Source organism: Pavona decussata, unplaced genomic scaffold, assembly GCF_977016875.1.
Source record: "Pavona decussata unplaced genomic scaffold, jaPavDecu1.1 SCAFFOLD_258, whole genome shotgun sequence".
In the NCBI taxonomy this organism is placed as follows: Eukaryota; Metazoa; Cnidaria; class Anthozoa; order Scleractinia; family Agariciidae; genus Pavona; species Pavona decussata.
The window spans coordinates 131,625-158,809 of record NW_028145661.1 but is presented as its reverse complement, the minus strand read 5'-3'; the positions used below and the strand labels follow the sequence as shown (position 1 = coordinate 158,809).

General features: G+C 37.1%; 1 protein-coding gene across 1 annotated transcript; it reads left to right on the top strand.

Moving 5' to 3' along the window:
• The first annotated feature begins 1,600 nt into the window (after positions 1-1,600).
• Positions 1,601-26,151, top strand: LOC146456297 (calcium-transporting ATPase type 2C member 1-like). The gene is made up of 22 exons (XM_085093199.1): positions 1,601-1,946; positions 9,414-9,503; positions 9,912-9,947; positions 10,077-10,138; positions 12,218-12,326; positions 12,841-12,999; positions 13,603-13,671; positions 14,896-14,971; positions 15,100-15,166; positions 16,106-16,328; positions 17,211-17,306; positions 17,799-17,888; positions 19,016-19,111; positions 19,210-19,366; positions 19,527-19,697; positions 20,640-20,737; positions 21,912-21,962; positions 22,114-22,349; positions 22,551-22,667; positions 22,938-23,085; positions 23,440-23,535; positions 24,595-26,151. The coding sequence occupies exons 1-22, from the start codon at positions 1,698-1,700 to the stop codon at positions 24,856-24,858; spliced, it is 2,760 nt and encodes a 919-aa protein (XP_084949325.1). The 5' UTR covers positions 1,601-1,697; the 3' UTR covers positions 24,859-26,151.
• Positions 26,152-27,185: the final 1,034 nt, after the last annotated feature.

Genomic DNA, 27,185 nt, shown 5'->3' with positions numbered 1-27,185 from the left:
AAAACTGTAACTGATTCATGGCGCTCGATTTCGTGCTTTAAGAATTATTAAAGCTCAAATTAAGCTTATTTTATTGTAAAATAGAAAGCTTTCACTAAGGATATAAGTCTTCATACAGTGGACAACGTTGGCCTAAGTTTTGTGTTGACTTAGAACATTTTGATCGCTTTAATCACGAACCGCAACCGAAGGCCTCATTCAAACAGTTATTACCACTCCACGTTTGTGCACGCATCCATGGTGCATGGTAAGTAAGCGCTAGCTTAAAAGACACAGGCTACTGAAATTTATCCTCAGTGACTTATATCTAGACTTAGGTAACTCTTAATTTATCATTTCATCCTCAGGTAATGTAGAAAAAGTATTCGCCAAACAGGTTGTACAGCAACTTCGTAAAAGAAAATCAAAAACAACAACTAAAAAAACATGAAAGGTACCCACCTTGTCTGATTCTGGAAAACTTTCATCGGACAACGCTAAGCTGCAAATGTGATAAGCCATTTTCTTGCGTTACAACTTATTTCTTATATAATTATCAGCCTCCACCTCGAAATTTCGAGTTCATGGTAATGCGGTCTCCGAGGACGCTAAAACTTGCTCAAAACCAAAACATCCCTTGACTTGTTTTTATTTTTTGGGGATTTGCGAGCAACGTTTTCATTTCATTCAAACGAGTAGCCAATAGAATCATGGAAACTTTGACAAGTCTTGACAGCCTGTTTGACAGATATATGGAAACATTGACGAACTGCAACAACGGTGAATTTGAAAGGTCAAGATTAAAATAGAAACCAAACAGTCTTCACGTTGTGAACCAGTTAGCTCAGTAGTATATCGGCGCTGCAGTCTGTTTTTAGGAACAGCATTTACACGTAAATTTATTTTACAAATACAGTTACAGTTTTCCGCTGGAAAAAATTGAAATTGTACTATAAAAAAAACCGTGTTCTAAAATAATCTTTCCAGCTCTAACACGAAAAGATTCCCGAAAATATCGGGAGACAATTCGGGACACTTTCGGGTGCTCTGAGAAACACTTCTCGGGACCCGAGAAAAACACCCGAAAAGCGCCCCGTAATGTTTTCGGGCCCGAAAAGTTCTCGGGAGTTTTGAGAAACGCACGCCAGGAGAGTGCGACTGGAAATCCACCAGAATACGGCACCTTTGCTTTGTTCGGCTGGCCCTTTCCAAATTTTGCAAAGCTCTTATTCCCAGAAAATAATTGTTGCACTATCGGGCTACCTTGCCAAATTTTCGGTGTTTTTTATTTCGGTCTAAACTCTAAAAGGAAATCGTTGTTTTAAGGTGATTCAATCGAACTACGAATTGTTACTAGCTACGCATAATTTCATTAGCGCTTTTATCTTATTGAAATCATGGTGTATTGAGTGGATCGTAGCTTTTTCCCGAACACCGTCACTTATCTTTTTATGAAATTTCTTGAAATAATACATAGTAGTGAACAATCAGAGAATGTTTGAGAAAATTTTCGCAGCAACTTTTATTCCCCTCTTGTCTCCCCACCCGACTCCCCACCCTTCTCTCGCCTACCGACCCAGTCTCCCAACTCTGTTCATTTTCCAATAGCATCATGGGTAATTGGATATCTCATTTTCACAGTCGAGTGGTTACTGACCTATCCTTTTCTCAATATGTTGTTGAAAATATGGCGAAATATATAATATTATTGCTCCAAAATGGGATCCTATATTCAGCTTAAACAACAGGAGTATTCTGAGGAGTTAGAAGACTCATCGATGATGTCCACCGTGATTTCTTCGGCGAAAGCATCCTCGCTTTCCGTGGCCGAAGTTTTCAAACAATTCCGGAGTGATTCAGTTCATGGTTTGACAAACGATGAGGTCAACAGGCGACGAAAGCTTCATGGTTTAAATGAATTTGATGTCGTCGAAGATATGCCTCTGTGGAAAAAGTATATGGAACAGGTAACGACCAGCGGAAGTTTTGTCTAGCTTACATAAGCTTAAGACTTTGTAGAAATATTCCGTTGACATTTTCCTCCTTGTCTATGGTTTCTTTAATTTTTCTTGTTATTTCATAAAACACCCCGCATTCTCTGTTTTTTTGGTTCTGTGTTATAGAAAAAAAAATGTGACGAATATACGCATTATTTGGTAAAAAAAAAAAATGAATCTCGTGTTTACTTATAAACTTGAATTAACCTGTTGCAAGCAAGAACTTAATCAACGGAATCTAAAACAATTCCAATAGCACTGTCTCACTCTCAATCAGATACGAAAACTTGCTATGTTCCGTGCATACCGAATATACGTTTAAATTTTAGTTAGAACATATATATTGTTATTTGAACAGGCTAGGGAAAATGCAGTTGGCCTTTAGATTTTAATATCCTCGTATCCAAGCATGGAAAAAGCATTTTGATGTACAATATAAGCTTATTGTTTCTGGAAGAGCGAATATTCGCTATTTTCAGTGATCCAATGAAAAGTATTAGTATATCAGGAAAAAAATGGGTCATTTATTGCACTCAGCCTTGCAATTGAATTATTGAAGAATATTTAATAATGGTTTGGTGTTGGAGAAAAGTTATTTGGATGTAAATTAAAACATTGGTAAGTCTATCACATTCCATTTTTGGCATCAACGTATCTTGGCAACAAAAGGAAAATTTTCAGCAGCTCTTAATGTTTCTACTGTAAGGGTAATGAGTCAAGTTTGATCAAGTTGCTTCAAATATCATCGCCAGGGTCATAACTTGCCTGTTTGCATCATTGATTTGTGTGTATTAACTGAAATTATCAAAGTTGTTTTTAAATTGCTGCATTGCTTTTTACATAACAATATCAAGCTGGGTCAGCTGTAAAAATAAAGCTTTTATTCATCTTTCTCCAAGCAATCAATGATTGTTTATTTTAAAGGGTTCTTTTCCAACAGAAATCTCTTCAGTCGTTTAGTGGATCATATTGACCTCTGCAATGTATTACCTGGTTAGGAGTTACTTACTGGCTGTTTAGCAAATATGGCTGTTATGTGTGGCAGCTTACTTACTGAAGATGAACAGAAACTCAGACTTTGATAAAAATGCTCTGCGAGCGAACTGCAGTCAAACCTGTATTAAGCGGACCCCATGTTAATTGGACAACCCTCTATTAAGCGGACATCAGGACAAGTTCCATCTCTGTTTTCCCCAAATTGACTGTAAAAAATACCTGTATTCAACGGACACCTCTATTAAGCGGACGTGGACACCTTAAACTTGCCTTTTATGGTCCTTTCTATTGTTAAAGACCTGTATTAAACGGACACTGCAAAAAGGATGCATGTTTTTTTGTCAAGTTTTAATAGATCGGTTTTTTAACTTTGCTAACAAAAAGATCTGTCGCATCTTTGTAGACGCATATCAAACACGAAATACTATCTCTGTTGGCAGCCTGATTAAAAAAAATTGATCAAATTAGTAATACGTGACCTCACAGACAAAACATGTTTGTGGCAAACAGGAAATTTGTGTACCTAGAGACATGTCTGTAAAACTAATTACATAATACAAAATCCTTCATCAATTTCTGTCTCAACCATGAAAAACGTGTTCCCTTGAAATATGTACTCGCAGGGTAGCTCCTACTCTGTGAGTAGTGGTTTCTCCACTGGACACTATAACGCTACGAAAGGGAGAGAAAACCTTTCGCAGCATAGCGTCCGGTGGAGAAACCACTGCTCGCATGGTAGGTAGCTCCAAACAATACCCACCGATTTCCTCACCCTCTTTCCAGTTAAATTTTCACTTTTCCTGGGTTTGTTGGGCGCTTTAAAAGCTTGGTTAACCACATGGCCATGAGCTTTGGAATGTTCACAACTACTTCCATAAGATCTGTTATTTCGTTTGTATGTACAGTAGGTTTTTCGGCTGGTGAATAAACCCGATCTGGTTTTCGGTCTGCCAAACACCTTTCTGTTCATGGAAATGGCATTTGTCCCTTTCAAGGCCTTTTAATAGTGAGGAATATTAATATGACCCTTTTTAAACGAATTATAAGGGAACCTGTATTCAGCTGACACCCTGTATGAAGCGGACACTAGCAAGGGTCCCGAGGGTGTCCGCTTAATACAGGTTTGACTGTACTGAATTGAACATGTAAATGAAATGATTATCTACTTTGCGATGTCTGCTTCTTTGAGTTTCATACCTAGAGTCTGTGCAGCAGTTGTTTGCTAATGTAGCAAAGAAACACTGCTGCGGCCATCAGTTTTACTTGTTTTTTTTATTTTTATTTTTAAATCTTTGGACAGTATTTGATGGGTTGGTCTGACACCCAGAGGGGCATATTCTGTGTTTATTTTCTTTTCCTTCACTGACTTTTTTTTCAGACTTGGGTTAGGGTTACTGAAAACAGCTTTAACCGCAATGTAGCATTCTCCACTCCAATATTTCAAAATCCCATGTGAACTTTGCACTTCGGTTTAATTCTTTGAGAGCTTGTGCAGTTCATTGAACTGAGATTCTCAAAATACCCAATATTCAGATTTTCTTCATTGGTTGAGTGTTCTTAAGGCTCTTTCTTTAAAATTTAAATTCTAAAAACATTTGTATTAATAATTAATACAAATAAAGGACAAGAGAAACTTAAGTGAGGTGTGAGAGTACCGGTACCCCATATTTTCTGAAAATTTACAGCTCATCAAGCGACCAATGGACAGAATGAGCAAATGACACTTTCCCTCAAAAAAGTAACTCATTCATTGTGCATGAGCAATTCACAAGTTAAAAAAATAGAAAAAGATAACAGCTCTTCATTGCCTCATAAAAACTTACTTTCCTTAAAATCATATGGCCAGTGATTTTTTTTCTGTTGTGGAACCAAGAATGCAGATTGTATTGATATTTTTAAATGTAAACTGAAGACATTACTTTTTAAAGTGTATATGACAGATTTTTTTTTATTTACTTCATCGAATCTTCTTGTTGTTCTCGTATGAAAATCGAAAAAATAAATTCGCTATCGATTTTTCTTCCCCTCGTTGGAGGCGGTCAAAGGCGTGAAATTTCACTTACGGGTGTGTACAAAACCGCGCAAGGCGGGAGACTAGGGATAGTGGACCTGTGACGTCAATACAAGAACGCCACTTTCGCGGATTCTCTGTTTCAGTGTTTTTCTTTATGCAAAGGAAGAAAGATGGTGCTGTGGTGCGTTGTTTACGGCTGCAGCAACACGAAAGACGTTAAAAAGTGAAACAGAGAATCCCGCTAAAGTGGCGTTCTTGTATTGACGTCACAGGTCCACTATCCCTAGTCTCCTGCCTTGCGCGGTTTTGTACACACCCGGAAGTGAAATTTCACGTCTTTGACCGCCTCAAACGAGGGGAAGAAAAATCGATAGCGAATTTATTTTTTCGATTTTCATACGAGAACAACAAGAAGATTCGATCAAGCAAATAAAAAAAAATCTGTCATATACACTTTAAATGATTTTTTTTATCAGTAATAATTTATTTTAGCTTGACGTTTCTTGACGTTCTAGCAATTATATCTTTTTAGTTTCTAGGGTATTTATCTGTAACTAGCACCTTTGGATTGTTAAGAAAATATGCTGTCCATCCGTCTGTCTTTCTGTCTATTTTTATGGCGGTCTAAATGAGGCAAAAATAATTCCAGGATGGGTCCAAAAATAGTGCACTAATAAAACTCCTCATTTAAAACTAATGTGTATGTCTGTTTTTAAGTACATTAGGATATATAGGATTGTTTTTCTCGCCGTTACTTATGTGGGGTGAATAATGCCAGGGGGATTTTCTGCCGAGCAACACAAAGATTTCCAGCCCTTAGTAAAATTTGTCTAATTTGTTTCACTGATTCTGCAAGCGCCTAGTCAGGATTCAGATGGCATGTACATTATAAGGATCTACTAAAGCCTAAGATCTTTTAGTTGCCACTAAGCTTCTAATGAGAGCCATTAAGATTTTGAACAGGCAGACAAGGGGGTTAGTAAACCTGGGCAAGATAGTGAACTTGGATACATTCTTTCAAAAAGTTGGTTGTGATGTTATAAGCAGCCAGGCAAAGTCATGTTCAGAGATGGTCAATTTGCCCAGTTCCTGAAACCTAATGAAATCCCTGAATCATATTGAGTGCATTATTGAAATCACTCACTCAGATTGCGAGTCCTCTCAAAATTAACAAATACGCTGTACTCAGTATATGGCAAGAGATTTGCTGGACCTACCCCCCCCCCCCCCAAAAAAAAAAGAATAAATAAAATAAAATAAAATAAATAAAAGAAAAAAAAACAAAACGAAAAGGAATACAGTTGAACCTCTTTAATACAGACACCAAAGGGGAAAGAACAAAGTGTATGTATTAGAGAGGTGTCTGTTTTATATAGGTCACTGTACAATGATGTCACTTTTAAGCTTTCATTGACAGTGTTAAAGTGTCTTGTAGCTAAACACAGGCACACACATGCACCTGAATTTATTAATATACAATATTGAGACACTGTCTTACAGGAGAACAAAACAAACAATATTGCAATGCTGCACTTAGAAAAGTACATGGTACTACAGTTCATTTCTGGAAAACGTCTTTTAATGCCAGTTTTGTACGTGTATACAGTTAATTGAAGCGGCTATTGCTACAGTATTTTCTCGTCCAATGCTTTACCTCGGTTAACAAAGCGTTGTTGTTTGAGTATCTGCAAACATTAACTATCATCACCTGATCACCGGAGTGTCTGCATGTAACAAAGAGGTTAAGTTTACATGTATCTGCTCTCTGGGGCTGAGATTTAGTGTCCATTGCCCATAGTAGAGAGGGTCCGTGTCATAGAGGTTTTTGAAGAAAATATGTTAGAATTTTGTCAGGACATAAGGATCTGTCCGTAATAGAGAGGTGTCCGTAAGGAGAGGTTCGACTGTATTTGGTTTTCTGAGATATATTGCAAGACAGCATGTAAATTTTTTTAACAGAGCACAAAAATGTGTATATCAACTGGCTTGATGGCAACGATGTGATGACTGGATAAGCATGCATATGTTTCACGTGTAACACCTAACCCTGAAATATTACCGACATGGAAAAGTCACCAGTTGAGTCTTGACAAAGCTTGATGATAATATTGCTTTACTTTATTCATCTTTCAAATTTGTAAAAAATTGACCAAAAGATTGTTATTTTGCTTTACTATTTTATTGGTAGTTGTGTCATATTTATTAACAGTCAGTTTTCCAAAGAGGGTTTTGAGTCAACAAACATTGTTTTGTAATCATACAGGGCCGTACCTAGGATTTTTTGTCTGTGGGGGCAAACTCCGCACACCCCTCACAGGGGTCTACCGTATGAAGACAGGGTTTCTAGTTACGTGGGATGCCTGTGCAGCCCACGTTATAAAATGGGGGCCGTTTGTTCTTCTTTGTATCCACAAATGCGCATCTTTCAATTATTAACTCGTTTTAGATGTATCAAATTTAGTTTTCTCCTAGATGGGATCTTTTTGTCTTCTATTGTCCTTATTGTCTTTAGCAAAAATGGTCCAATCAGAATGCAATATCTTAGTGTAGGTCAGGAGGGATCGGAGGGGAGTTAATTACTATTGTGATTAGGTCCTAGTGGTCTCTCGGTGGAACTGAAAAGGTTTGACTTTAGTGGCGTGGCCATATTGTTTTAATGTTTTAGATTCCAATGTGCCGTTTTCAAAAAGAAAATTAACCCTTTTGAAGCGGTAAATCGAAAGAATAACTTCTAAGAAGCACTCGACAGTAAAAATGGTGGAAATTGGAGAGTTCAAGGCGAAGGAATCATGCCTCATTTTGACAGTTGTAGAACCATCCAGAATATGCAGGGGAAAGGTCATTGGTATTAAGCTGAAACGCAGATCGCAAACTGATGCTTAAACGCAACTGGAAATCCATTTTACAAAAAGATTAAAGGCTTGATTGTCCATTTGTACTAAAAGTTTTCATTTAGGAAAGCTTTTTGCCTGTTTTCTTGCGGGTTTTTTTTTTTTTTTTTTGGTGAAACGAAAACAATTTGTAATTTTACACTTTTATTTACATAACCAGAAACGTGTGTCAGGCCACGTTATAATTATTGTAATAGAAATTCCGGTATAACGATAAGACGCGTAACACAAGGGAAACAACATAACGCTATCTTTGTGACTCAAAATATTCCATTAGCTAGGATAGTCTGCGAAGCATACAATTATAAGAATCATGGGGCATCACACGTAAATGCCAGTATAGGCATCTTGTTAGACATTAAGTTTGTTTTCACTCCTAGACAGAAAGTTGCCTCTATGACTTTTAGAGAAAAAAAAAACACACACTGATGCTTTTTGTTTTAAATTGTCATGACTTTTTATGGAGGTAACGTCTTGTTTAGCTTGAAGCAAATATTGTCTCTCATTTTAAAACACGGTAGATACACTGCTCTAAAACAAAGGGAGAAAATCACGCGCTATATCAGTGGAGCGAAGCATTTGCAAAAACACAGTCGTTATTTAAATACAATTCAAGCCTTTTCAGTATTACTGTGACACGTTGCATAGCTCTATAACATGCTACAACGATTACTAGAGAACCAAAAAATTAAATAGCCGTGCCAAGAAACATAACTCCCTGTGACAAACACTAGCCGGGCATGGCATTGCAACAATTAAAGAATGAAGCTCATTGCATGATACAAGCAATGATTAATTTCTGTCCTAATATTGCCAAATCTCAACAAGAAAGGCAGTTAAAACTATCAAGCACTTAAAAGAGCCAAGCCAAACACAGCTAAAATGCCCTATGTGGCATAAAAACACCGTCGTTGAACACACGGAATAAGAGGTCATATTCAAAACGAAGAGAATTCAAAAGAGGAATCTCAAAAATCATTAGGCGCAAATGACCTGTCGGATGATGAACATATGATGTCAAATCCAAACCCGCTACAAATACTTGCGAGCAGCGCAGGCTTTTAAAACCAATTTATCTCTGAAAAACAAAAATACTTGTATAAGCTAGATTTAAAAAGGCTAAAACACGCGCCAGAAAGTTCTAAACCATAGGCAGCCCAAACTGACAAAATCATTATTTTCATAAGAAAACCGGTAAAGGCTTTTGCCTCAAAAGATTTTCCAAAATAATTATTTGGAATTCACAGTGAAGGAATAATTTTTCAGTCAATTAGTCGATTTTCTTGTGATCACTGTGATGTTAGAAACAATTGAGTTTTCCTGGCGGGGGCAGCTGCCCCCTCTGCCCCCGCGCTATGTACGGCCCTGTCATAGAGCAAAGCTTCATGTCTAGATGTCTGATTGGAAGGGCAGGAAGTGGACTGAATTTCAGCTTAAGTTATGAAACCATTTTTATTTGTTGGAAACCAAGAGAAGACTGCCTTTATCACTACTTTGTTTGTTCTTATTATACATGTACATTTTTGTGTTTTCTAGTTCAAAGAGCCCATGATAGTGTTGCTGCTTGCATCAGGACTAGTTAGTGTAATTATGGGTCAGTATGATGATGCTGTGAGCATCACAGTGGTAAGCTATCCATTTTTACAACTTACAGTTATGCAGTATTAATAATTAAATAAAGACTTTTAAATATCTGAAAAAGGAATACACACTGTTGGTAAGCACCTACCCTACTTTACTTTTTCCATGGATGAGTGCTAAAAATATCCAAACAGCATTTTTTTAGAAAGACTTGCATAAACTTTTGAGCCATTCTGAATTCGGATTATCTTGTTATGTCTCAATAAACTGCATGTCACTTTGTTTGTGCACTTGTTTTTTGTTTGTGATGAATGACAAATTATTTCAGCCCAATGCAAACTTCTGGGGATATATGGATATTTTCTGCAACTACACAGTAAGAAAGGGAAACTACCTTAATTTAATTATTTGATTTATTTACTAAAATATTGCTCTGAATGGGTTATTTTTCAGGCGATAATGATTGTTGTTACTGTGGCTTTTGTCCAGGTATTGTTTGTTACCCTTTGTAGTGTTTTTACCTTTTGTTAGCAAGCTAGACTGTTTTCCATCTCAGAGAATTACCTCTGCAGTGTTCCATCTCTCTTTTTCTTTTTCTTATATATTGTTACCTTGTAGGAATACCGGTCAGACAAGTCTGTGGAAGCTATCAAGAAACTTGTTCCTCCCAGGTGTCATTGGTAAGGCAATGATGTCGTACTTATAACATTAATTTTGGGAATTAATGAATCAACTGTGAGAAACTGGTTTTTTTTTGCCTAACTGAAGCAAGTGTTGTCAATTTATTTTTGCCATAAGGATTTATTAATAATAGAGCCAGACATAATAAATACATCATTTAATTGTTATCATCTTACAAGTAAAAAGCAGACTTCTTTTGCACTTAACTTTAGTTAACATTTCTGCATGTAATTGTACCATTTAACGCTTTGATTGTCATTATTAAGTAACTCATCTTTCAGAAAACTTAGTGGGTAAAATATTAATTATAAGACTGTATTAGTAATTACCGTTTTATTGTGTTGTAACATTGTACTGCTCTGTGTTTGTCAGTACAAAAAGAAGTGATAAAAAATGACAAATCAAAGGTTCCTGTGAGCCAACTCGTGAAGCAGAAGTGAATAATGGTAACTGTAAAACGGTACTCGCATCAAACTATGCTACAAGGATCTGTGGATGCCCTGCCGCATTGTGGGAATGCATTATGTACAAACAATTAAACAATCAAATTACACATGCACTCTGATTCTTTCCGATATGCAAAGCAATTCAAAGGTGGACATGTGCATTCTTTTGGTAGCTTTGCGTGGTTGCCAATCAACAAAAAAGCGTCCAGTTTTTCTTCCAAGAACATCCATAATTTTTTCCCTTGCATTGTGTTGTTGCCGAATGAAACTTGATGCATGTGATCGATTTTGGTTGCCTAGCACGTGACCTAAATCTTGCTGTTTTCAGCATGGTAATATCTCTTTCTATGTTCAAATGACCGCTTCTGTCGCGTTTTATAACACCAGAAGAAGCTTTCAACCTTGCTAAAGTTGCTATTTTGGTTTTATCAAAGTGAACGTAAACATAGAAATACATCAAGCAATGTGATGGTTGTTGCTATGCATCAGCAAATTTTCACTGTTTACATTTGTTCTGTTGAATCGATCTTATTGCTCACACTGGACCCCAAATGAAGTTTATTGTGGCTTCTGTGTGGGGGAATTTCATCCGCTAGTTCTGAGGACATGTGTTTGTTTATGCAAGATTATGCCAAGTTGTCACGTTTCATCAATAAAAATGGAAAAACAGACAAAAAGCTTTCCTAAATAAAATGTTTAATATTCAGATAGGTCTTTTTATAGGTCTAAGAAGCAAAAGCGTATAATTTTTGCCACAAGGCAACTTGGAAGTGATTTGAAGTCAATTTTGAAGCGAATTTATTGGAGCATGTTTTTCAAACATTTTGCAAGAACTGTTCGGAAAATGAAAAATCGGTCTATTTAAATAGTATTTCAGTACAAATTCGTAATCAAAATTGTAATCATTTGTGTGTTGTATTCCCTGTAGCACTGGATCATTACCAAGAAAGTCCGTGGATTAAAAGTTGATTAAAGATCTGCCCGCTCATCGGGTTGATAAAACCACAAATTGAAGAACAATTTCTTTGCCATTAATGCTTGATTTCCACTGTTGAAACTGCCAAGCATTCCTAAGAAGTTCCTCTTTCGATTTCCCATTTCGAAAAGGTGTATTTTCCTTCCAAAAACACGAAATTGGAGAATTTTTAAGTTTACGATTAGGTCTGAGTCAAATTCCCCTACATTGCAATAACTCATTCACTGCGTACATACCTGGAAGTTAACAACCCACCGACCAAGTGACAAAAACCCCACATTGTGATAACTCGTTCATTGCACATGTGCATATTCATGAGTTAAAAAGTGGTTATTGATTTTATGTAACATGACCTCTGAGGAGTTGACCTCCGAACTGTCATGTCATAAATCCCATCAAAGAAAGGATTCAAACCCAATAACCATATCACTGACTAGCTTTTCTACTTCCCTTCTAAAAAAGAACTTTGGAGTAAAGAGTGAGGGACTAAAGTCCATATATAGCTTGAGATCATATTACCACCCTGATAGAGGCATATGATTGGTCAATTCAACATGACTGAGATTCCCTTTAGCAGGAAGCACAATAGAGTCACAATGGTGATCAAGTAGCACAGTGAAGAAGACTTAAAAAATGTTTTTCTTTTACTTATGCAGTATTCGTGAAGGCCAGGTGTCAGATTTTTTGGCTCGCAGTTTGGTCCCAGGAGATTTAGTTACCATCTCTGTGGGAGATAGAGTTCCAGCAGATTTAAGGCTAATTGAGGTAATGTACTTGGTTTCAAATGAACTTTAGTTTCAATTCATATATGCAGTGTTAATAAGTGTTAGATGATTAAGGGTAAGTGGTTTTTATGCTGCGGTTTAAATTCTGGTTTGAGTTTGAAAATTTTGAAACCAGAACATCAATACCTTTTTTTTTGTCTCAGATTCAAGTAAACAGAATGTCAAACAAAACAAAGTAAAATAAAACTGGTTTGAAAAATTTCAAACCATAAAGAAATATAAACCACAGCATATATGGGACTTGATGGATGAATTTAAACTCACATTGTTGCTCTGTAAGTACTGCTCACTGCATGAAGATAGTCTATAAATAAAGCATGATTGAGCTGAATTTAGCTTAAAATTACATAATATTTCTTGAATTGCTGGACACTGTAATCCAATAAAAAAAGGCTAGTTTGGGTAGAGTAATAACTTATTTTCAGATGACTTTTGGATGAAATGCAATAAAGGAATGGATTTTACAGTGTTGTGTACTTTGTCTGGTTTTGCAGGCTGTAGATTTAAAAATAGATGAATCAAGTTTTACTGGTGAGACAGAACCAGCAAGTAAAACAATTGAGATGATTCCTTCTTCAAAAGCAAGTGGTGGCATCTCACAGAGGAAAAATATTGCTTTTATGGGCACATTAGTACGCTGTGGCCATGGCAAGGTGGGTTCTGAAAAGATATAAAATGTCGCATTTTCCTGCACTTGTATATATGCTGTTGACAGACAAGTTGCACAACCTCCTTTCCAAGGGTCAAGTAATTTGTGACGCAACTTACAGTGATGGTTGCAGACATTAGAATTGAATTCTGTTTTCTGCAGTGATTACAACAAGTTTAATCTCAGTGTTGGTGATTGTAGCACTCCATTCTACAACTTGTTTTACAACTTCATTGTTTGGAAGACTCCTGTGCTATTGTTGATTGCCTACAGTCTTTTTATTTTTAACATTAAATTTTGTATAATTGCCATTAGCAAAGCTAATCCGGCAATGAAGTTTTTTGCAGCCATCCCAGTGAGGCAAGTTCGTTGAAACCTGGTGTTAGTCTGACACGCTAACAGTGTATTTCTTGCAACTGCAAGGCTGCAGATTGAACTAATACGAGGGAAGTTCCATCGTTTCAGCATGCAACTTGTTACAATTCCTGTAAGATAATCATTACCATCAACACAACAATGGTACAAAATTACAAAAAGCCTGCTTATTGACACAAGGGTATTAATTAATTATTTGTTATTGGTTGAAGACAATATTGCTTCTTTTCAGGGTGTCGTTACTGGTATTGGTGAGAATTCAGAGTTTGGTGAAGTGTTTAAAATGATGAAAGCAGAAGAAGTAAGTCCCTTAAAAGTATGAGGAGTTAATAAAAGGCAATGGTAAAAAAACCCTCTCGACTGCAGTTACCTCACAGTACACTTACAGTGGGACGTGCCTTACCGTGGCCACCCAACAAACTTTCTTTACAAGTTAGACAATCAGGATACGCGAATTTGATTAATGGTCACGCCTCCTTGCAAAGTCCAACAGGCAAGTGACGCATCAACGAATTATTGAAAACATGTCGTTTTGTATTTTATGGCTAACTTTTAAAAAAAGTTTGTTGGGTGGCCACGGTAAGGCGCGTCGTACTGTAAGGGGCTGAGATACCTTCTGCAAAGTCATTTTGAAGGGCTGTAATTTACTTACAAAGGTTTGCTACACTATCAAGACTCCCAACCGTGTTGTCTTCTTTCAACCTCACTGATTTTAATCCTTTGGACACATAATATTGTGTTTTTCCAGCAAGTATCATACTCTTCCCACAAGAAGATTCTTAGTTTGGACCCCAACTCCAAGCCTTTGGAAATTCCAATTTATCTCCATACTTTCCTTAAGTTTAGAAATTCCAATTTATCAGTAGCTTCAAAAGTCCAGTTTAGCTTCATTATTTGACATAATTTATTCTGAAACCTTTCATTAAATCGGCAGTAGTGCATCACTATTTTGCATTGACTGTAGTGTTCCATGTAGTGTCCCATGTAGTATCCCATGTAGTGTCCCATGTAGTGTCCCATGCAGTGTAGGTACATGTATCTAATAAAGGTGGGCTCATACCAGTTTTTCAAATCGATCTCATATGAGTATGATATTTACCAATGTTTGGCATTCTTTAAATCTATTGATACTGATATATGATGACTTCATTATCCAAGACTTCTCTGTGATACTATCACCTACACTCCAAGAAGACTCTAAATGATGACCCACAAGCCAAAAATTTACTTCATTACCAAGGTAGTGCCCAGGTTACAAACAAGGCACCAAAACCATGTAAGTTACAGGGCTGTGATAGTTCCTTTGCGCACAGTGCAACAGCACACACACAAAGGGTAAAAGATTTGTTTTGGGGGTTAAAACAGTCTTCAATATTTAAGTGAGAGGTCACAGGCTCAAGACAGCCAATATTTCTTACAAGTATCAATATTTTTCAAGGATACCTGAGTATCAGCCCACCCTAAGTACATGTATGGGATACACCTGAATGGCACAATTAAGGATTATTATTTTTTGTTGTCTCAGCCTCCAAAGACTCCTTTGCAAAAGAGCATGGACATCTTGGGAAAACAGTTATCTTTTTATTCTCTTTGTATTATAGGTGAGTGTAACTTGGATTATTTTTGATTGTACACACTGAGTTTTTGTCACATTGGATGTTAAATTTCTGATTAATTTGAAGTTTTCCAGTGCGTAATTGTATCTGATATTGAGAGTTGTTTTTTACAGGTCTTATTATTCTTCTTGGATGGTTTCAAAAGAGACCTGTCCTTGAGATGTTTACCATTGGTGTCAGGTTAGTGCTACTAAGTGCATTGTAAATTCTTTTAGATGAAATCAATTTCGCAGTTCCTATTACCATTAAGTTAGCTAGAGATCCCAACAGACAAATAATAACGACGTGATATTTGGTGTAAAGGGGAACACCGCCCCATGATCGGCATGACAGACGACTCCCATAGAGTGACTATAAAGCCTTGCTTATCTCCCCAGCGCCATTAACTGTATTAAGGACCAGCACTGGATCGGACAAGTTGTAGGCAGGTCCAAAACTTAAACAATCTAATAGCCTAACTCTCCACGGCACTATGAACTGAAACCTCCAGCCAGCATAGTTTAAAGAGTATTTGGCATTTTTTAAAACCAGCTCAAGCCTAATTATTCCGCGGCATTACGAGCCGACTCCACCGGCATGCGCTGGGTAAAAGCACATAAAAAAGCTTCAAGGTTATGGAGCTAAAATACATGTCGCCTAAAAATGTTAAGTTTGGGGAAGTCACTACAAGACTTAACTGAAGGGAACCTGAGAGGTAAACCCAAATTGATTTGAAAACAACAACAAAACCTCCAAAGGGAGGGAAGGGTGGGAATTACAAAATAGAGACACTAAAGGTAGACCTTACAGTAAGCAATACAGCAAGCGAGTGATACTCGGACTTTTACTAGACCTTTTATAGTCAGACATATGTCTTGGATTTTGCCAATGGCACGTAAAGTACTTTTGAAAACAAGGGATTCATGTAGCACTCAACAAGACATGAATAGAGGTTTTTATACCTTTTAGCCAGACAAAATGTAGGATATAAATGTAGCAGACAGTACTGCAACATGTTAAAAGAATAGGTATTGTACGAGGAGAGTAAAAGTACATTCATGTCCCATTTGTGTTCCTCCAACTTGTTGGCTAAACATGAAGCTGTTATAATAATTTTTAATGATTTGTGATTCGTAACAGTTTGGCTGTGGCGGCAATACCAGAGGGTCTTCCCATTGTAGTCACGGTAACTCTAGCACTTGGTGTGATGAGAATGGCCAGAAGAAATGCTATTGTAAAGAAGCTCCCTATTGTGGAGACCCTTGGGTGTGCTAGTGTAATCTGCTCTGATAAAACTGGTACACTGACCAAGAATGAGATGACAGCAACTCAGATATTCACTGCTGATGGACACTATGCAGAGGTGAGTGATGGAGATTTTGTTTACAGTGCTTGTCAGGAAAACAATCTCTCTCAATTATTGAGAGAGCTTGTTTTCCTTGATCACAATTATTCTGGACTTTCTGCTGATATTTTAGGACAAATATTTTAATTGCTTGGTGATCATGGCTTTATGTGTACATATACTTATATGTGATGTGCATTTGATCATATACATTGTACACACTGTACATGTATGTTATTTGGCACAATGTAAGTATTAAATTATTATAATAATAATAATTATTATTATTAATATATTATGCGCAGTAAAACTATCTGTATGCGCAGTATCAGAAAGCAACACAGGGCGCATAGCGTAACCTGTGAGCCAAGCGAAACTTAAAATAGCACGTGAATAAATCAATAAAATACATATACAGTGTACATATATAAAAGTAGAAATGCTATTGTAAAGAAGTGGAGTTCTTTACAATAGAAATGGATACAAATGCTATTGTAAAGAAGAATCTAAGTATTATTATTATTATTATTATTATTATTATTATTATTATTATTAATATTATTATAAATTTGCAGTTGATAAACATATGGATGCTAATTAAAAATAGAACCACATAGGGCGTGCAGCGTAACTTATGCGATCTGAAGGAATTATTATCATTATTATTATTACTAGTATTATTATTATTATTATTATTATTATTATTAAATACAGGTCTCAAACTTGTCACTGATGGTATTTTAGCACACGCCAAAGGGAGCTGGTTAAATGTGATGAAACAAGTACAGATTTTTGACAGAACCCTTTTCTAAATCTAAACTGCTGTGCTTTATTTAACCTTTTTAACATTCATTAAGGCAAGAAGAAATTATTGCAACTGAATCACCTTCTCTTTTCCAGGTTTCAGGAGTAGGCTACAATGGGTTTGGTTATGTGACCATAGAAGGCGACATACTATCGCCAAACAGTAACTTGTCCATCACAAACATAATTGAGGTAAGTAATAAGGGAGCAGAATGTCCACAGGTTCCCTCCCTTTCTTTTTCACCCCCTCTCCAACCTCGATTTTTGGCACTGCCCTATATCCCTCTTGGAAGCCTGTCCATAGGCTATAGTGACCATTAAATTGTCTTCTGGTTGTTCTTACAAAGCGAAATCAGCAAGATCTAGCAATATTAATTTTCTTGCTCATACTTGGAATATAGCCAACTCGGCATTATGTGCACTGCTTGGCTATCTATCATTTCATATCCAACATGCGCTTGTGGAATCATTATTAAATAATATCTAAGGAAAAGTAGTGTCCGAGATGGCAAAAGGTTGGTGTTTGAGCTGTACTGTACACGTTGTAGTGGCACATAGCTTCAACACAATCTCTTGAAATGCTTGTATGGAGATCAATGTCAAATGATTAGTCATTATTCAAATCATCAATACATAGGAACAACAGCCACCTTTTTCACATCATTGTACTTCAATCTGTTGCAGGCTGGTTATTTGTGTAACAATGCACACATCCGAGATGGTTCGCTGTTTGGTCAACCAACAGAAGGAGCTCTCATAGCTGTGGCACAGAAGGTCAGCTTACAGACAGGGGGCAAATTAGAAACATTGCTTTGAGTTTTATGCAAGACAAGGGGGCACAGTATAAACATTGCTTTGAGTTTTATGCAAGTAGTGTACTACACAAATAACAAGAAAGTGCTGAAAAGATGGGAATCATCTGTAATAATGGAGACTTACACTAAGAGTGTTTTAATTTTGGTAAAATTGAAGAACAGCTTCCCAACAAATCTGTCAACTGACTGTCAGTAAACTGTTGACTGACAAATTACCAAGATATATAACTGGCAGTTGAAGGTATAATGTATAATAAGTCCACTAACGTACTGTTTATATGTTGACCTGAAATGTAACGAACAACCAGAGAGTTTGCAAAGTAATGACTGAGCGATACTTGTCCTACCTGAGTTTAGTTGTATTCATCCAACTGTAATTTGTTTATGCTTGCTTTTTATGCTCGAGTTTTTGAAATGAAAACAACATGATAGAGCTAGATAGCTACAGTATGAGTAAATCACTCTACAATGCACTGTGACCTGTGACTGTACCATGCCTCTCACTTGGCCCACAGTATCCCTCTGACAGTTGTTCTTTGAGTGATTCAGAAGGAATGTCCTTCAAGTCAACCATTGTTGCCTGTTTATTTCATATTCATTATACCAAATCATATCTTACAGGGACATAACAATAAACATTAGTTTCAATTAACGGCAACATCACAAAAGCCCACCAACAACATGCCTACAAGTCATTGACAGGTAACCGACAAGTCAACAACAGTTTGTCCACTGTTGGTGACTTGTTGGCAAACAGTCAGACAACAACTTTATTGGGGAGCTGTTCTTCAATTTTACCTTAATTTTAATATATAGCCAGTGGGTGCTTTAAAGCCACCACATACTGTTGTCATTTATTCTTACAGGGAGGCAATTCAAGTGTGGTTTCCAGTCGCATTACTTCATCATCATAATGTTATTATTATTCCCTTTCCAAAAATCAGAAATCAGCATGGGAATTGATGGTCTTGACAATCTCATGTTGGTGGTCATCTCCCTGGGCACCACAAACAGTGTAATGCCACTGAAGAAAGAGTTAACGGTTTTAAAAATGTAATTAATGTTAGTGTGGTGTTATGTTTATAGCTTGGTATAGATGATCCAAGAAGAATGTACATACGCACAGAGGAAATTCCTTTCAGCTCGGAGAAGAAATGGATGGCTGTCAAGTACAGAAAACAGGTTTGTAACTCATGAATTCTATGATAGGGAAAGTAAAATAATTTTAAATTTTAGGTGAAAACAAACACTTGCTGTGATTCCTTCTTTGTATGTTGCAGGACTCTTCAGAAGTGTACTACATGAAGGGGGCACCTGAGAAGGTGTTGCAACAGTGCACCTCTTTCTACAAACAAGGTTCAATTTTACCTGTCACTAGTAAGGACTGGGAGCTGTTAACTGATGCTGTATTGGCCATGTCATCAAAGGGACTCAGGGGTATGTTGCAGGGCAGTTTACAGCATAGCAGTGTTGAAACTTGGTCTCTTCATGTTTAACTGAGTCATGAATATAAATGTAACAGACTGCATCTTTAAACCATTAAAATAAAGTAACATCTTTGCTGCTGTTATTGAATGTTTGTGCTGTTATTTTTCAGTGATAGCATTGGCCATGGGAGACGACTTACATCAGCTGACTTTCCTGGGTATAGTTGGTTTGTTGGATCCACCCCGACCAGGGGTACGTGAAGCTGTACAAACACTGATAGACAGTGGAGTGCAGGTCAAGATGCTTACTGGAGATGCAAAGGAGACTGCACTTACTATTGGTAACTTGTCTTCTAGTATCATTAGAGTCTTGCCAGGTTATGGCTTCCTTCATAGGAACTTTTGGCTACTCAGTGGTAGAATTAACATAATACTTACAGTGAGTTGTCAACAACTAAAATAATAATAATAATAATAATAATAATAATAATAATAATAATAATAATAATAATAATAATAATAATAATAATAATAATAATAAATAATCTTTATTAACATATACCAAGCAGCTGAAATTGTTATTTACAAGTTAAAAGTTGAGAAAAGAACTATTAAGACCTATTTACAATAATTATTCATTCCGATATCGAGACTAATTTTCGAAGCACAAATTTTTCAAAAGAAAATACAAATGTCATAATAATAATAAAAATAATAAAAAACAACACTCAATCAACATATTCCAAACTATTTACAAGTTAAAAGTTCCGATTCAAAATAATAATAATAATAATAATAATAATAATAATAATAATAATAATAATAATAATAATAATAATAATAATAATAATAATAATGATAAAAACGTTTGGAGAAAACATGTAATTTGTCACTTGCGCACAGGGGTATTCTAATGTTCAGTGTTATTCAGGTGTTATTGTGGTACTTGTTTTGATGTTTGGATGCCCAAAGCTCCTTTATTTCTTTGGTGTTATCAACTGAAGTCGATAAGGTAATTTGAACACTTTAAAGAGATTCGAGAGCTGGTGTCAGCTCTCAAAATGGCCATATTAATTTATCGACTTCAGTTGATAATACCAAATATTCGTTCCCCCTCCCCCTTCCCCCCCCCCCCCCCCCCACCACACACACACACCGACACAGCTTTCCAGTTTTTCCTTTTAATGACTGGTTGCAGCAAATACAAGTTTGTCCAGCTTGGAGAGATGTAATTATTTTGGAGCTGTTCTTGGTTGTTGTTGTTGTTCTTTTTTTGGGTATAGCGGAAATCTTGGGCCTTCATGTCAAAGGACGTCTGACCATGTCAGGAGAAGAGTTAGAATCGCTAGATAGCATGCAGTTAGGAGATGCCATTAGCCGGGTAAGCTGGATACAAACCTTGCAAACTTTCATTTCTGGCCGCTGGATAATATTTGCTCCCTGTCAATCTACTGACAAGATTATTTTCCTGCTCTGATAAAAAAAAAAAAAAAAAAAATTACTGACTCAGAGCAAATAGTTTTCGGAACGAAAAGTTTTACCGTTATCTCAACGTCTTCAGATTGACAAAATCAAACGACTGAAGAAGATTTTGAGATAATGTTGAAATATTTCGTTCCGAAAAAACTATTTGCTTTGAGTCAATGATTTTTTTTATCAGTTTTATTATTATTTACTACTAAAGTTATGAGTCCAAATCCTAGCCCCAAAAGATTAAATTAGCACCAAAACAGCCAGTTGCAAGCCACAAGGCCAAAGCTAGTGTCAAGAATATATCAGATTTCATTTTTTTTTTAGGAGGGTTCACTGAGGCTGATCAAATCGAAATTTGTCTAGTTCGTTTTATCACACGTACCCTGAGTTTGTATAAAATGTGGACACTGGCTTTATAAATATAAAATGTTAACTTTCGGTTGTTGCTACAACCTTCTTTAGCTAGGGAATGTTAATAAAAACGGTGTTTCTGGTGTGAGAATCGTCGTTGTGCGGTAGCGTAAATGACAAGGGTTTGTGTTGGAATTTAATGAACATATTCAAGAGTTAGAAATGAATTGAAATTGCGCCATAAAAATGTCTTTACTTGCCTCCGTGGCACGTTGCGTGTGTATGCGTGCTGTATTACACCGCTTGAGAGCGATTCCAAACAGTTTTAGTTTCGCTGTATTCTTCATGTATATCTTATTATATAATTTGAGGAGTTCTATTTTCGTTGAGGGTTCATTTATGGTGCGTTACTTTCTATTATTTATACCATAACATGAGCTGTCTTTGTTCAAGGATGTTGAAGATGGCTACTGCCATCAGAATTCTCTTTCTCAGTATTCGTTTCAGTTTATTTTGGACCAATGGCAATGGAACCATCAACGCTCTCTAGCTCAGAATACTAGATCTCGGCGCTTGCCTTAATTTATTTAGCCTTCTCGTTCGCATTAATTTCCTTCATTTCAAACTGAGTGGAACGTGAATAGAGGACCAGTAACTGATCCAGAGTCAGCAGACCGATCCAATTCACTGTACTTTGACTGAACTGATCAATTCTTGAATTGTCTCAACAGGCCTCGGTATTTTACCGAGTCAGTCCAAGACACAAAGTTGCCATCGTCAAGGTACGTGAGCCTCCCACACTCATCCCTATAACGGAATGAATGTAACTTTGAACAGCGTAATCAATGATATGTGGAATCTTGTATGTGGTTATTCTCCCGCCCGCGGGTTCTAGGTAAATTTAACAGCGTAGTCATTTCACACACGTTGCAGGCCCTACAGCAACGTAATCACGTGGTAGCCATGACTGGTGACGGCGTAAATGACGCGGTGGCTTTGCGCCGAGCTGACATAGGTGTGGCCATGGGACGAGCGGGGACTGATGTGAGTAAGGAAGCTTCTGACATGGTATTGGTGAATGATGACTTCTCCACTATCTTGGCTGCCATTGAAGAAGGCAAAGGGATATTTTACAACATACGAAACTTTGTCCGCTTCCAGTTGAGCACGTGAGTGAATAAACTCAATACATTCACCAGTAAACATCAGACTGAACTCGTTTTCATTTTCAACAAGTCTTTGACAGTATGTAGAATGTGAGTTGTTTGGTTATTTCTTTGTTGGAGCAAGTTCATCTTACTGAGGTTCCACAAACCGACTGTATAGGGTGAGCATTATGAATTATGAATCGTTATGTTTTCCTCATTTAGGAGCATTGCAGCAATTTCGCTTATCACCATATCAACGTTTTTAAAGCTTCCCAATCCACTAAACGCTATGCAGATTTTATGGATCAATATCATTATGGATGGACCTCCCGCTCAGAGGTAAGATCAGGCCATCCACAACACCCCTGTAGACATACACCGATCAAAGGTGTTACTTTCACTGGGCCCTTATAACCTGCAGCTGCATTGTTTTTTAGGGCAGGGAACATTGTTCTGTTGTTCGTTCTTTTGTCCTCTCGACCAACCATGTAAGACGGTGCAGGTCGCCCCCAACACCCCCCTCCCACCCTGCACTCTCCCCACCCCACCCTAACATTTCCCATGTTTCTTAATCTTTTTACTTACAAGGACATATGTTCTCTGTTGCAGTCTTGGTGTCGAACCCGTAGATCGTGACGTCATGAATAAACCTCCACGAAACGTCAAGAACCCGATGATAACCCGGGCGCTTATAATGAACGTTCTCTTGTCTGCTAGCCTTATAGTGACTGGTACACTATGGGTCTTCTGGAGAGAGGTGAGAGGTGGTGGCGGTAATTTGATCGTTTATTACATGATCCATGTTTGGCCTTTTCATCATACATGATGCTTTGACTGTAATGATCCCGCAGGTAATGTCATGTACGCGTGTCACATACGAGTTTTGTGAAATTATCTGCAAAGTCCCTCGTAGCTCAACAGTTAGTTCATCTGACTGATCTATGGATTCCTCTTGGCTCGCTTAACACAGTTTTGTCGTCACTGTTTTCTTCTCTCTCGAGATATTCCATTATCTACTTAGTTAAAGCCTCAGTTATCAGGTTGCTTTGCAGGTTGCTGGTTTTCTTTGGTAGATTCACTGATTCTGTTGTTTGTTTTCTCTCCTTTCCAGATGAGAGATAATATCATCACTCCGCGTGACACGACCATGACGTTTACGTGTTTTGTGTTTTTTGACATGTTTAATGCGCTCAGTTGCCGTTCACAGGTCAGTAAACCTCTAGCCTGCTAGCGCGACCCCCGCCCCAGTCCTCTAGCTGCTGACCTAAAAGAGAGCTTACTCGCAGGCTAGTAAACCTTCCTTTACTATCGGATGGCATTCTATAAAGGAGTTGTTTCATTTCTGCATTCAGACATCTCTATCGGTAATCCAGGGATAATAATAGACATCGATGTCGAAAATCAATCGAATTCAATTGCCGATTGCTATCAAATGATATCGGCAATCGATAACAATCGAACTCACAGAAAAAAATATCCATTGTTATCGCCTGGTTTCTGGGTTTCAAAGAATTGTGACATGACGAGCCATTCCGGCCTGTACTGTCGATTGCATCTTGAATTTTTTTAATGGCAATCTCACGTAGATGAGAATCCATCTCAGTGTGATAACATACGGAAACTACAGCCGTTGTGATCATTGCCATCTTTTGGCATACGGTGCTGTACTTAGGTCCGCACGCAGAAGCTGTTATTTCACTGCACATAATAAAATATGTAATTAGCATAACGTAGTTCAAGTGTTCCCTGAATTTGTATTTTTAAAAATAAATTAACCTTGACATAAATCATAAACTTACTAGGTAATATGTCCATGGTGTTCCATGAGCGCAAAAACTGAATCGGAACTCGTCCTGAAATCCTTCTATCAGATAGTGCTACTGTAGCAAATCTGTCCTATAGGGGTTGCTTTCCTCCCTTTTTATTTAAAAGACATTCCCGCATGTTGACCGTTCAGTACAGATTTGAAATATTTCTTTTTGCGACATGAATGTCTCAATAAAACCATACCGACAATTGTGTTGTAACTTGTAAAAAGAAAAAAATCGTTTCCGGTGAAAATCGATAAATCAATTGTCGATTTCTATCAGTAATCAATAGTAACTGAACTCAACTTTTTTTCGTCATTTATTTTCATCGATTAATCTCGGCAATCGATATCAATCTTGGTATCGATTGGCGGTAATTTATTCAGTTGAGTCCATTTCGTAACTTCCATATGGCTGTGTTAAATGTTTTAATGTGTGTTTTTCTGGTTGTTCCACAGGTCAAGTCTATCTTTCAAGTGGGTTTCTTCACAAACCGTATGTTTCTGTACGCTGTTGGTGGTTCATTGATGGGCCAGATGTTAGTTATTTACTTTCCTCCTCTCCAATCCGTGTTTCAGACCGAGGCTTTGCAGTGTACTGACATTTTATTATTAACATGCGTCGCTTCCTCCGTGTTTCTCGTGGATGAGATCAGGAAATTAGTTACCAGGACTCTTTCAAGTCGAAAGGAACGCCCCGTAGACTCCCAGTACTATGTATGATAACAGCTGATGTCCAGTTGGAACAAAGAAAATTGTTATACTGTGACAGCAAGTGAAGCCATCATATACCACTGAGTGGAAGCCGCATCTGCGAGTGGCACTCAAGTCTGTGACCTCAGCCTTCCTTATGACACCAATCAATACATAATGGAATGTCAAGTCATCAAAATGTGCAATAATAGTTCAAAATCAGTGATTTTTATACTATATGTAAAGTGCAAATTTTATAAAACTATAGTTTGAGAATTTACGAAATCAACATGTTGCTAACTAAACGACAGCAAGGATCAATGTAATATGAATGACAAGTGGTTTTGGCACTACCTTTACATTTACATTCAATTTCGTCGGTAAGGTCGTTAGACATCACACCAACGTTAAAAATGATACAAAAAGCTAAAAAAAAAATAACAATATAAGTTTAATTAAATATGAGTTTAAAATATAGATAAACAAATAAATATGAAAATAATTGAAATACATACATAGATCATTCAGTAAAATACTTGGAAATCTTTTAAATGTCTCTAAAGAATCACTTTCAACAATGTCTTTCGGTAGTTTGTTCCACATCTTCAGGGTGCGTGAGAAAAAGGAATAAAAATATACATCCTTTGTGGCATTCACATTTAAGAATTCATAATCATGACTAAAACGGGTTTTGGCACCACAGTTCGTATGCGGGCGCAGATAACTATTTTGATCGATATCAACAATTCCATGACATATTTTATACCTGAGACTTAATCTGGCTATTGTTCTCCTTGTTTCAAGACTGGACCATCCTAGCCGAGTCACTAAACATCCCAGTAACACTAGCAGTAGCTGTAGGTTGGTAATAGTTTAAACAGAACCGGGCTGCCATCCTCTGCACATGTTCAAAAGATGAGATGTCCTTTTTGAAGTAGGGATCCCCGGCTTCACAGCCATACTTCAATTTTGGACGGACCAAGGTTGTATATACAGTTTCCTTCACTGGTCGTGCAAAGTTTCAAAAGTTTCTTTTAATAAAGCGAAGGACTTTGCTCGCCTTACCAGAGATGGACGAAACATGCTGGGATCACTTCAAGTTATTTGTCAAGCCAACACCTGGGTAGGACACAGAGTTCGGATCCACAAAACCTTCTCCTTGGCTCGTGAATGGAAAATGCCAACAGATATCAATGAAAATTTGTAAGATATCAGATAACAATGGAATTTTATCAAATTAAGTATACTCTTTATTTCAAAGATTTTGTCTAGTTGTAGATATTGTATCCTTGATGAAAATAAATGTTTACATCTTTTCAAGAATTTGTGAACAGCAAGTTTTTTTTCATACTTTTCCGTCAAGTCCACTTACCGTATTGTTCAGAAGTGAAGTGAATCCCTTCTCTGTAGCCGAATAGCCCATTTCAATAATCTAGTATCGTCTCTCTTTCTCTCTCTCTCTTGGCATGCGCAACATGTGAGCGAGTAGCGTCTCCTCTTCGCGTGGGAAGCGATTTCTACGCTCACTCGTTGTACTATTCCTGACAGAAATAAGAGAAAACTAATCTACCAATGGCATTTTATCCTATTTTAAAAGCAAATGAAGACTTTTTCCTGTTTCCTGTCAAATTTTGAGCATGGATAACAGTCGTGTACGGACCTTCCTCGACCGTATGTGCCTAAGCAAACGAAAGCAACGAAAATCGACCCGTGAAATGTTTGTCTCGCATTCAAAATGGCTCATCATGTGAAAATAGACCCAAGCAACTTAGTATTCTTTTGTTTGCATTCAAATTAGCCCTACAAACCTCGTTCTTGATGAACGAGAAAGGCTAATTTGAATGCAAACAAGAGAATATTAAAATGTCAGCCATTTTTTCACAAGGTCTATAGGCTCACTAAGGTGAACTTGGGTCGCCTCACATCTGCAAATGTTTTTCACAAAATTCTTATACAAAAATAGTACAGTCCTGCTTCCTCAATCAAATAACAAGCCTTGTTACCAAGCTTTGCCCTTCATATCTGACCCGCAAATTATTACCTTTCAATTTTTTTTGTTTGATGTTAGCTTTGATAGGAAGTCGGATGCAGTGGCAGGTAATTTAAAGTCAATTTTGCCACTAAAGCCCCATTCACACCAACAAAACATGTTTAAATAAATGTAAATATGTGAAACATATATTTTGAACTGCGGATGAAAGATCAAATAGAAGAAAGATCCTCGCAGTTACTACGCAACTTAAGCAGTTGCGAAAAGAAAGCTGAACCATTGGCTTTGACATAGGATTCAATGCGAAAGCAGCTTTGTGAAGGAAACAATTTTAAATTGTGCTTTTAAACGTATTTAAACCTTGTTG

Coding starts and splice junctions, on each gene's coding strand:
- LOC146456297 (XM_085093199.1), top strand. CDS start 1,698: ATGGGATCCTATATTCAGCTTAAACAACAGGAGTATTCTGAGGAGTTA. Junction 21,963..22,113: donor ACAAAGTTGCCATCGTCAAG/GTACGTGAGCCT, acceptor CACACGTTGCAG/GCCCTACAGCAACGTAATCA. Junction 23,536..24,594: donor CGCTCAGTTGCCGTTCACAG/GTCAGTAAACCT, acceptor GTTGTTCCACAG/GTCAAGTCTATCTTTCAAGT.